The sequence below is a fragment of the Dasypus novemcinctus genome, chromosome 2 (assembly GCF_030445035.2).
Source record: "Dasypus novemcinctus isolate mDasNov1 chromosome 2, mDasNov1.1.hap2, whole genome shotgun sequence".
NCBI classification, from domain to species: Eukaryota; Metazoa; Chordata; class Mammalia; order Cingulata; family Dasypodidae; genus Dasypus; species Dasypus novemcinctus.
In genome coordinates, this window is record NC_080674.1 from 188,888,323 (window position 1) to 188,900,607 (window position 12,285).

Genomic DNA, 12,285 nt, shown 5'->3' on the forward strand with positions numbered 1-12,285 from the left:
TCCTTACGTGTGTTTGTTTCCATGGAAGGGGTACAACAAATGACCACAAACTGGGAGGCTTAAAACAAAAGAAATTGATTTTCTCACAATCCTGGAGGTCAGAAGGCCCAAACCCAGGTGTGGGCAGGGGCAGTTCCTTCAGGAACGGCTGAGGGAGAACCCATTCCCCGCCTCTCTCCCGGCTTCTGGGGGGAACCCTGGGCGTTCCTTGGCTTGCAGATGTACCCCTCAGTCCTGCCTCTGTCTTCACATAGTCTTTCTCTCTGGGTGTCTCTGTGTCCAAAGCTCCCTCTCCTTTCTCTTATAAGAACACCAGCCATTGGGTTTAGGGCCCTCCGTGTATTAGTCAGGGAAACAGAACCGACAGGAGATATCAGTAACCAGTACGAGGGTTTGTAAAATTGTCTCACTCGATCGTGGGGATGCACAAGTCCAAATTCCGCAGAGCGGGCTGCAAACCGGGGGCTCTGATGATGACGGTCCTGGATGAGTTCCCAGGAGATGCTGGCTGTCTGAAGGAGAGATGGGAATTCTCTCTCCGAATGCTGAAATCACTTCCCATTTTAAGGTCTTCAACTGATTGGATGACGCGTCACTCACTGCTGACGGCAATCTCCTCAGTTGACTGCAGATGTAACCAGCCATCTCTGCAGTCAACTCAGTGGTGATTAAAGTCCGTGAAATGTCCTTGTATTACAGTTAGCCCAGTGCTTGCTTGACCAAACAACTGGGCACCATTACCTGGCCTAGTGGACACATTAGTCTAACCAGCACAAACCTCATTGTGTCCTGGGATCTAAAGTGAATCTTTTGCATATAAATGGATCATGTGCTTTATCCATCTACGAAGCTCTGTTTCTAAATTGGAACATTTCATTCATTTACATGTACAGCAATTATATATAAGGAAGGACATAATTCTGCCTAAATCCAGCATGATATCAACTTGAGATCCTTAACTTTCCATTTGCAAAGACCCTCTTTCCAAAGACGGCCCCATTCCCAGGCACTGGAAGCTAAGACTCTTTTGGGGAAGGACACAACTCAACCCACAATACATGAAATGACAGACGAAGGGTGCAAAATCTGAGGGCCCTTCACTTGTCCAACGTCACGGGGCTAGTTGGGGGCACAGCCCTGCCTGTCCTCCCACCACTTCTTGGGCAAGAGACAAAACTCCATCTTTCAGTGAAAAGCCCACCCCAGCCGCTCGGCCTCGTTGCCCCACCCCGAGCAGCCTGCTTCACAATGGGCAGCTCACACAGAAGAAAGAGCCCTTCTCTGGACTCCCTTATCTGACGGCTACATCCTAGGATGTGACAAAAGATTACAGTGTCTCCTGGGACCGTGGGAAGGAACCAGATCACAGGGATCTGCCGGTATCTCCAATCAGATGGGGATCCAAGCAACTGAGCCTGCTACTCCAGACTCCAAATGTCGACGACATGGGTCGGAGCCGCGGAGAGAGGGAGCGAGTTAAGGCGTCTCGTGGTGGAGAAAAGGCCTCTGTCCTTTTTATGACATGCGGGGTCTATCGGAGTGCACGCTGAGGAAGGGCTGTGTTTCGAGGGCACAAGTGAGAAAATGGAACCTTGTATATTGCTGGTGGGAATATAAAACGGGGCAGCCACTGTGGAAGACAGTTTGGCGGTTTCTCATAAAGTTCAAGATGGAACGATCGTAGGATCCAGCAATTCCACTCCTAGGTATAAACCCCAAAGAACTGAAAGCAGGGATTCCAAGAGATACTCGTACAACCAGTTTTCACAGCAGCATTCTTCACAATAGACAAAAAGTACGAACAACCCGAGTGTCCATCAACAGAGGAACGGATACAGAAAATGTGGTCTATGCAGACAATGAAACGTTATTCAGCCATATACAGGAATGAAGTTCTGAGTCACGTTACAACATGAAAGAATTTGAAAAAATTATGCTCAGAGGAAAAAGCCAGCCACAGAATGCCAGACCTTGTATGATTCCACTGACATGAAATATCTAGAATACGTAAATTCCTAGTGATGAGAAAGCAGATTAGAGGCTACCAGAGGCTGGGGCTGGGGAGGGGAAGTCAGTGCTTAGGGGGTGCACAATTCCTATTTGGGGTGATGTAAAAGTTTGGTAATGAATGAAGTTCAGTGATTGGATGGTATTAAATACACCACTGAATCAGAGACTTAAAAATGGTTAAAATGATATGGGAACTCTTATGTTCTTTGTGTTTTGTTTTTTTTAATGTTTTCCAGTGTAACATTCCTTGTGATCTATTAACTTTAATTTTAAAAATGGTGAAAATGGGAGATTTTGTTATAGATATGTTACCACAATAAAAAAACGTTTAAAGGCAGGGGCCTCAAGAGAGCACTCGGACTCGAGGTGACAGGAGAGAACACGCAGGCGTGGACGTGGCGGCATGCACTCGGACTCGAGGTGACAGGAGAGAACACGCAGGCGTGGACGTGGTGGCATGCAAGGGCCTAGAAGAAGCCACCTTGCTGATGGCTAACTCACAGCCGGGAGCCCAGCTGGCAAGGACCAAACAGCAGCTGACCACCAGCAGGGCCTCCCCGCTGAGCAGGGTGGTCATCACACCCTCCGCTTGGCACAGCCGGAGGTGCTGACCTTGCAGGCTCTCTGGGTGATTCCGTCCCCGCCAGGGAAAGGCAGAGCACGGGACTGCGTCTGGGCCACATATGAGTCCCCCAGGGGGCTTGGATATGTACTTTCTCCCATGGCCTCGAAACTGCCACGGAGGAAGCCGACGTGGTCACCACGTGTTTGGCAGGACACTTCCAGCTGGTTAAGCTAAGACCCTAGATGTGGAGCCATCTCCCATTTATTTAAAAGCCCAGGCTATCTTCTCCCTCTCTCCACCTACCCTCCGGATTTGTGACTTTCAGACTTTGTCAGCAACCCACAGCAAGAAAAGCGTCCACTGCCATCCGGTGCACGCATGCAAACCTAAAGAGCTGGAAAACATCTTTCAGTCCAATATTTTTTTTTTTATTCTAGTCTATTACACTTTGAAATGTTAAAAAGTCTAGTTGCAATCCACTAAACAGATTCTGTATCCACCGAATGGCTTGTGGCCCCGCCAGTTTGAGACCAATCACCTATTCCTTCTGCATTTATAGCCAAACAATATTCAGAAAGAAAAGGGACAAAGAGAGGAATGAGGAGTCACTCCTATCTTAACTGTTTTGCAGATTATCCAAAAATTCCTTTGTGGATGGAAGTCTTCTTTCCCCAACTGCAGCTTCTGGCTTCCTGATGTGTTAATGGCTTCATTACTTGTCATGCCCTTTTTCCTCCTATTAACACCTCAGAGGCCCCATTAAAGGTCGACTTGACCATAAAATCCTCTCCCACTGGGCCCGTATGGGGACTGCCCAGGTTTCAAACTCCTCCATGCTCAGGAGTGGGGCTTACCCCCACCATCTTTGATTGCTCTCTGCCTGTCTCCCTTGTCATCCTTCCAGTCTGATATTATTTATGAATTCCAAAAAGAAATGTAGATTATGTTTGTAATCTGGTTGGTTCCTCTGGCGTGATAACCCTTTGAGTGCATTTGATTCAGCTGGGAGGTCTATTAAATTATATTAACATTAGGGCTCTGACCCAACCACGTTCTTAGAGTGTGACTCGGTGTCGAGTCCCAGTCCCCTTGGGGATAAAACATTCACACGGAAGTAGACACACAGAGCAGACACGCAGGAAGAGAGAGTGCTCCATAGACACGGCCCCAGGAAGAGAGAGGAGCCTGATCGTCTACAGCTGACTTGCGGAGAGATCAGAGCAGCTGAGCCCAGAAAAGAATGAGCCCTGGGGAGAGAGATGAGCCTTATGCCAGCCTACAGCAGGGACCACGGAGCCTCAAGAGGAGAAGGCTGAAGCCTCACAGAGCTCGCCCGCCATCTTGCGTCAACACGTGGCAACAGACTGTGGGTGAGAAAGTAACTCTTATGGTACCTTGAGCTGGACTCTTTAGGGCTTTATAACTGTTAGCTTCAACTCCAAATAAATACGCTTTATACAAGCCAACAGATTTCTGGTACTTTGCATCAGCACCCTTTGGCTGACTGATACACTTCCCAGCTGGGCTGTGGGTGCCTCAAGGCCAGGGGCCTGGCCAGCAGTGGGTGTGGGATCCCTGCAGACGCCAGCCTGTGCCATGTGCACACATTCACTCAATCCAGCCCCGACTCAGCGCTCGCTGCCTACTGGATCTCACGGGGGTAAGAGCCGGCTGTGACCCCCGAGGAGCCCAGACCTTCTGGCCATGCAGAAAGAACTCATGAACAAGGAACCAGAACAGCCGTGCCCTCTAACTGCTGTGTGAGCCAAGAAGAGCTAACTGCTGACACCCCTGCGGGGGGGGGGGTGTAGGGGGAAGAGGTCAGCACCCTGGAGCACGAGCAGGCACTTGTCCATCCCCACTACCAGGCAGGAACTCCAGGAGACTCGTACAAGAAGACTCACGGCCACGGCACTCCCTGAGAACAAAATTTCTGAAAACCACCAACGTGCCCATCAGTAAGAGAATAGATGAAAAAACAGGGGTAGTGCCGCGCAATGGAATACTGCAAGGCAGTGACAAATGGCTGAACTGCAAAGACAGGGAATAACAGAGATGACTTTTAGCAATATAAAACAGAGAGAAAAGCCAGTCCCAAGAAGACCATGAAGGGAAGAGGATTTGGCCTAACGGACAGGGTGTCCGCCAACCACATGGGAGGTCCAGAGTTCAAACCCAGGGCCTCCTTGACCCATGTGGAGCTGGCCCACGTGCAGTGCTGATGCGCGCAAGGAGTGCCATGCCACACAGGGGTGTCTGTCCCCCACGTAGGGGAGCCCCACGCGCAAGGAGTGTGCCCCATAAGGAGAGCCGCCCAGCGCGAAAGAAAGTGCAGCCTGCCCAGGAATGGCGCCGCACACACAGACAGCTGATGCAGCAAGATGACACAGCAAGAAGAAACACAGATTCCCATGCCGCTGACACTAGCGGACACAGAAGAACACACAGCGAATGGATACAGACAGCAGACAACGGGGGGGGGGTGGCTAGGAAGGGGAGAGAGGAAAAAAAAAAAGACCACGAAGAATGTGATATTCTTTTGTTTACCAAGCTAAATACAAGACCTTTTTAAAATTTTATTTATTTTTACAACTAAGATTTAAAATACATGGTTTTTAGGCTTGGAGGCACATGAGATAAAATTATCAAAGAAGGAAAGCAAGGAGATGACGGGCACAGGCTCAATCTTGGGTAGGAGAGACAGGAAATGGGGTGGGGGGGAGCCCTGAGATACTGGAAGTCGCTGACAAGCTCCTGACATCTGTCATGGGTAAGGGGTCTGTGGGTGCTAAAGACCTTTTATAAATACGTAAAACGAAGTGAAATACAGAAATGGTCATGCATGGACCAATGACAGGAGAGTATCATTGACCAGGGATTATGACAAACCCACTTCTATACCCAAGGACTAAGAAAAAGAAAAGCACATGATGGTATGTAGCAAAAATCTGCAAAGAGGCACGGGAATGACATAGTGGTTACCGCTGAGGATGCCAGGGTGGCAAGATACACTGCTGTCTGTTACATTATTTTCTGGACCGTCCTATATGTTTGGAATATTATGTAATTTTTAGATGACTTAAAGTCATGGTAAAACAACAACAACAAAACAACTCAGTTTCTGGTGGGAGACTCTCTTTCCAGCACATGCTGCAAACTGTTGAGCCAAACATCCAGGGGAGCCTGCTCACCCCACATCCCAGCCTCCGCCAACTCTCTGTGAAGGACGGCAGGCCCTAGAGGGAAGGAGCGCCCACGCACATCCTGTCACTTTGACCCCAGGCTGACCACGGAGCTGGCAGGTGTCCCCGATTCGCAGCCCAGCCCCTGGCTCGGCCCAGGTCTCAGAGGAGAGGGACCTGATCTGCAAAGCCTCTGGAGGCAGATGCCCCCTGACTGAATTCTCTTAGACGCATGGCACGGGATCCGCCTTTGCAGAAATCCCCCAGAGCACCTCCCGACCTGGAGATGTTAATTATGGGCGCATTTGTTTTCTGGACCAGCTGAAAAGAATCGGGAGCTACAGACCACGTGGCTGAAGGAAGGCGTAGCAGTGCTCGGCTGCCCAAGGTGCTTAGCTGCTGCGTTCTCCGAACCCAACACAAAAAGTCTACTTGTCCGACACGTTGGGAAGTCTGAGAAATAATTCAACTTCCCACTATTGACAGAGGAAATAATACTACCCCCCAAAATACACAGGCTGAACCCCACATACCCAAATTCTCCATCGAGGTTAGTAAAAACTCCCATCCAAGTAAACGGGAGAATTGTTTTCTGCTACAGAAAATTCAATTTGTTATGAATCTGGATTTGCACCACATGGATTAAGAAGCAACAAAATCTGGTGTTATTCACACCATCCTGGTCTACACCAGCAAAACCCAAGTGGGATATGGTTATTTGAATAACGCAGACTGTGTTTCCTGCACCCTCTCTGTACCGCCTCCTGAAGAAATGAAAACAAAAACTAAATTCACCAGATTATTTATCAATCCTCCCTGAGTCTGAAAAAGAGCCGGATTCACAAGTTTAAAACAGTATGAGTAAGCGTCTCCCGCTGACTCATACCTCAGTTTCTCTACCTTTAAAATGGGACTGCCACTAGACGCCGCCTCCCATGGCAATAACGAGCTAGACGCGGCCCCTGCCACAACGAGCAGATGCCACAAGCCAGCGGGCGCCGCAGCCCACCGGGAGCAGATGTGGCTCAGATCCATGGGCTCTCGCCTCTCATGTGGGAGGTCCCAGGTTTGGTTCCTAGTGCCTCCTGGAGAAGGTGAGCAAACAGTGAGCAGACAAGAGAGAACCATGGAGGCGGTGAGGTGGGGTGGATAAAGAAAGAAAAATAATAAAGTAAATAAATAAATCTTTAAAAAAGGGACTGCCGCCACTTTCTTACAACCTAAGCCTTTGTTATTAGTCATCTCTAACAGATTTTTTAAATTATTATTTTTTGGTTCTCCACAAACCTAAGCTCATTTTTGTTGGAATCTTTAACTACCGACCCTGCCAGAGAAGCTGTAGAAAGGAAAGTCCACCAGGCACAACTGCCTGAAACACAGAGCCATAGAACCTCTTCACAACGTCCGCAGCAGGATTTGCCGCCAAAAGGAATTCTGATCCTACAGCGGAAGGGCCAGGCATCAGGAAGGCAGAAAGGAGAGCATTCACCTACCTGGCGGGCAGACGCACTCAGACGGGGCTTCCCGAATGGTCCGAGGTTTGACTAGTCCATCCAACTTCTGAACATGGAATAAAAGAGGGGGAAAAAAAAGAGGGTGAGTATCATAACAGAGGAGGGCAGAAGTGTTCAAAATCAGCAAAATGAACTTATCCGAAAGACGTGCAGGGGTACTGTTCCGTCGGAGAACATTTTTGAAAAGTTCATTACATTGGACGGGCAATGGTAGAATGAGAGGAGAAACAAAAATGAAAATTGCGCTATTATGAATAAACATACTGTGTAAGCTCATGGACTTGATAACTAGAATATGGGTCGCCAGAAAATAGAATGAGGTTAGAGAATGGAAAGTTGAGGGTTAATCTGTACAGAACTGGTAAAGAGGTTCTTAATAAATCTTTGGAAATGAATAGAAATGGTGAAAGCATATCATAGTGTAACTAGCAGAGCAATTACATGGGCATGATAGTGGTTGAAAGGGAAAATAAGGTCTTGTATACTACTAAAAGGAAAGCTGAAAAATGTAGCACGGGACTGTAGCATAGTGAAACCTCAGGTGAAATATGAGGATGGGAATATTACATATATAAGACTGTTTCTCTTTGAAACTGAACAAACGTACATTAACGTTACGAGATGTAAATATCAGGTAAAAATACAAGCAAAGCAAATACAAACAATAGTGTATAGTAATATATAAATAATCTTCCATTAAGGGTAAAAAATGGGAAATATACTTAGCGAAAGAAACTAGACAAAAGCTACTACATATTGTTTGACTTCATCTATACAAAATACAAAATACAAATAAATTAGGAAGAAATAGAATAGCAGCTATGTATGGCAGGGGAAGCACAGAGAGATTGAAAGGTGATTATTAAGGGGTAGAGATTTTTTGTTTGTTTTTTCTTTATTATTATTATTGGAATAACGAAAATACTCTGATATGATGGAAGTGATGAATGCACAACTCTGTGATTATAACCAATACCACTGATGGTACACTTCGGATGGATTGTATGCTTTACTGATATGTATCAATAAAATTGATTAAGAAATACAAACATAAAAAAGAAAATTGAACAATTACTGGTCAGTCCCGGTGGGAAAAGGCTGGTGGGTTGCTGCTTTGTTACCACATTTGCAAATACAATACAAGAGCGAAAAATAACAAAAGCAGTGTCCCATACATCAGGAAAGCCTATGTTACGGTCACGTGGAGTCGGCAGGTAAAAGGATGCGATGAGCAGATGGACAAATCGCAACTGGCCCTTGACAACTCTCCCGCGAGCGCGGGAAGCTCCCAGGTCCCTGCGGCTGCCGTCCCTCCCTCCCCAGCCACGGGGTCTCTGACCTCACGGCCTGGCCACATCTTCCCTGACGACATTTTCTTTCTTAACATCGTCTCACCACCGGGGATCCTCGGCCTAGAGAATTTGGTTCTGTCCAACTTAACAAGAATCTCTGCACGTGCCATCCCTGTGCTAGCTTTGGGTGAAGAGAAAAGAATGACCACAGAATCGTGTCAAAATTCCCTATGAGGCACCTGGACACTGGTCGCTTGGAGGAAATTTAAGCTCTAAATAGGACGGCTACATTGCAAAATAATGGTACTGAAATTAACTCGTCTATCTTCATTTGGGTTTCATTGTTGAACGTTTGTAAAAAGAAACTAATTTGGGGGGATGAGGCAGAGAGGGTGGGCCATTTCTTAAAGCGTAAAATAAATAAACACGGATTGGATACACCCCACCCCCCAAAAAAAGTCATAGTCACGTGATGATGCAACATCCACGAATAGGTCTGTCCAAATTGTTGTCCCTGCCTCATAAATGAGGGGTGTGACACAGGCTTGGAAAAAAGAAGGAATTAGTCTAAACTGCAAAACTGAGTTTAGGGGAGTGAAGTGACAGACCCACGATGTCAAAATTAGCCAGGAGTGTGAATCCTGATAAGGATACACAAAATTAACCTCTCTCTAGAAAATAAATAAATCTACCACGACCACCCCCTTCCCCCCCCAAAAGAGCAAAGCACAAACAGGGTACCTCGAGTGAAGAGTGAGATGCTATTACCAAGAAGGGGTAGTGCAGGTTCAAACATTACAGTGTATTCTTTTCAGTCTGCTTTAGAGGAAGTGACCATCCCTGGGGCTTGGCCCTTGACACGCCCTCGCCCCCAAGCCCCGAACGTCCTCAGCAGGCAGGGCCCCCAACTGAGTGCTGTCTGTCTCCAGCTGAGACAGCCGGGGAATAGGAATCTGAGGCAGAACACTTTTAGCCACGGTAACTCCTGCCGTCCGCAGAGCGCGTCCGAGTTTCCAGACCCTCGCCGCCCTCCAGCCTCCCCCTCATTTCACCGCGCGCAGCAGAGGCGCAGGGGGTTGATCTGACACTGGCAACACGACGGAGTTAAGGCTGGTGGGGAGGCGAGGGCCCGGGAGGGCTGGCCCCTCTCCCCCCCGACCTCTTCTCCCGCCCGTCTCTCAAAATGGAGCCTCTACAACAAAGTTTACGGTAACGTGAGACCGCAGCTTCTTCCCACCCAGGACAGTCTTTCCACCCGGAGCCCCGGAGGTGCTCGAGGCGGGGCCTTCAGGTGCACACACCGTCCACCGCCCAGCGCCTCTGGGGCTCCCCGAGGCCACGGGCTCGCCCCACGCAAGTCAGAACCAGGCTGGACCCCGGACCCCACACCGTCCACCTGCCGCTCACTCGGGCCTCTACCCGGGGGTGCGCTGGCCTGGAGCCCCCCACCCAAGGCCCAGAGTCCCAAAGTCCCAGCTGCTCCGCGGGCCCACGTGCTGGTCTCGCCCGTCTGGCCCAGAGCAGACCCCGTGAGCAAGCTGGGCCGGCCGGGCCTCCAGGGGCCCCCTGGGGCTGGTTCCCACGGGCTCCCCAGGCAGCTTCGGGGTGTCCTGCCCCCACCCCTCAGCAGGAGCACGACCACTGATGCCCAGAGGCTCCCAGGCGCTCAGCGGCTCAGGGGCGCCACTGCAGAGGCCGCCCCCAGACACGGCTGGAGCGGACCCCGGAACTCCCGCTCTCCCCCCATTGTATTTGCAGATACTGGAACAGATTTCGAAATTTACTTGGGAGAAAAAAAAACCCAGCCTTTTAGCTGAGGCCTATCTGTGCCAGAAGCTCTCACTGTGTTTTTGGTTTTAATCAATGCTAGATTCAAGAGGGGGAGGAGAAATTAATAAAAAATAAATCTTTAAAAAAAAAATCAATGCTAGATAGAATGGACGGGCCACCGTGATTCTTTTTTTTTTAGCAAAAGCATTCAATGCTGCAAACAATTAGCTTTTTTTTTTTTTTTGAGGGACCAGAGACCAGGGACTGAACCTGGACCTTGTATGTGGCTCAACCACTGGGCCATATCAGCTTCCCTGAGTTGGGCTTTTTTGCTTGTTTTGCTGGCTGTTTGTTTTTTCAGGAGGCCCTGGAAATGAACACCCAGGACCCCCCATGTGGGAGGTGGGTGCACAACCACTTGAGAAACATCCGCTCCCAAAACAAATTAGTTTTTAACCACTACTATCACATCTGGGCCACTCTCCTGAAAATGGGGGCTTTATCACATACTGATAGGACAGACAATTGCTCTTAATAAGCTACTCTGAAAATAAAAAGCTAAACAGGAAACTGCTGATGGGATGGGGGTGTAGTAGGTGGCATCATAAATCCCCGGGTTATGCAATTGTTTTTCTAGATTAGATGGTGAATCTGTGAAGTGTTATCTTCTATTCCTCTAGCCCTTCCCACCTCCCACCCCCCACCTCCAGGCTCCCATCTTGCTGTGGGTTTGAAATGTCACTATCATGAATGTGAAGTGAAATGTTTGCATTAGAAACCCAATCCCACAACTTTTATTTCCATGCCTTTTTTTTTTAAATTCTAAGAAAGTATTCTTTTGTGTCCAGGTTTATAAAAATGATTTAAATGCCTCAGCTTCTTAAAGGCAACTATATGGCCGCGCCCCTAACATGTGCAAACAATGTGGGCCTGGTTTTACATATGCAAACAAACAAGCCCTGACTCCAAAAGTAAATAAAGGATGAGTTTCTGAGAAAAGACGGGAGACTTTGGGGGCGTTCCTTTCAGAAGCACTGAGAATAAGAACTTGTATTTTAGGAAAAGGCGGTAGCACGGAGGGAAAACTAATCAAGGAAAATAGTGGTTTTGCAAAGAAGCATTACAATGGTCAGATAATAAATGCATTGTGATGTAAGAGCTCTTGTTGAAAACACTTCACCAGATGTTCCATCCATCCTCAAACATTTCACTTCGAGGAAATATAAAGATTGACATACAAAAAAATGGCACGTGATGATTTATTCCTGGAAAATGCTACCAAAAAAAAAAAAAATCCATAGAAACATTCCTAACCTTTTGACTGAGAATTCCTACTGCAGGGACTATACCCTGAGGAAATAAATCAAGTAGAAGCCAAAAACGATACTCATGAAGAAGGACTGCAAACCAGTGGGGATGATTTAGTGAAGGACACTGAATCCCATGCTAAAACTATCCTATCATCGTGAAATATCATCATGGAGACAATGTAGCAACAAGAAAGAACATTTATGATACAAGAAATAAAATGTTGACATCAGTGTAAAAAAATCAGGCAACAACTTCCAAAGCAGGAACCCAGGCGGTGTTGGGATTATGGTGATTTACTTTGTCAAATAAAATAATTGCACCAGACAATGTGAAACAGGCAAGGAAGACTTTCTTCAAAGCTATATACAATAAAGAAAAGAGAGACCAGGAGGCTATTGTGCTAGAGACAGACAGACAGATACCAGAAAGCTACTGTGATGGAGAAACCAGAAAGCCATCAAAATGAAAGAGCCTTCAACTCCCCTGAAGCAGAGAGCAGGAGAGTTTTAAAGAAGTGGATGAATAAATGGAAGAGGAACTGGAGCGGGAGATCAAGCAATGGGGCGTGTCCATTATATGGTGTTCTCTCTTAAATTGACTTCAGGCGAGGTGGAGTGCGTTCTATCTGTCCTATAAGGGTC

General features: G+C 47.7%; 1 protein-coding gene across 1 annotated transcript in view; it reads right to left on the minus strand.

Moving 5' to 3' along the window:
* Nucleotides 1–12,285, minus strand: part of COL23A1 (collagen type XXIII alpha 1 chain) — a 395,557-nt gene that overhangs the window by 367,857 nt on the left and 15,415 nt on the right. The window contains exon 2 of the mRNA XM_058283157.2: nt 7,251–7,317. Within this exon, the coding sequence (XP_058139140.1) occupies nt 7,251–7,317 (67 nt within the window). The remainder of the gene's footprint in view (nt 1–7,250; nt 7,318–12,285) is intronic.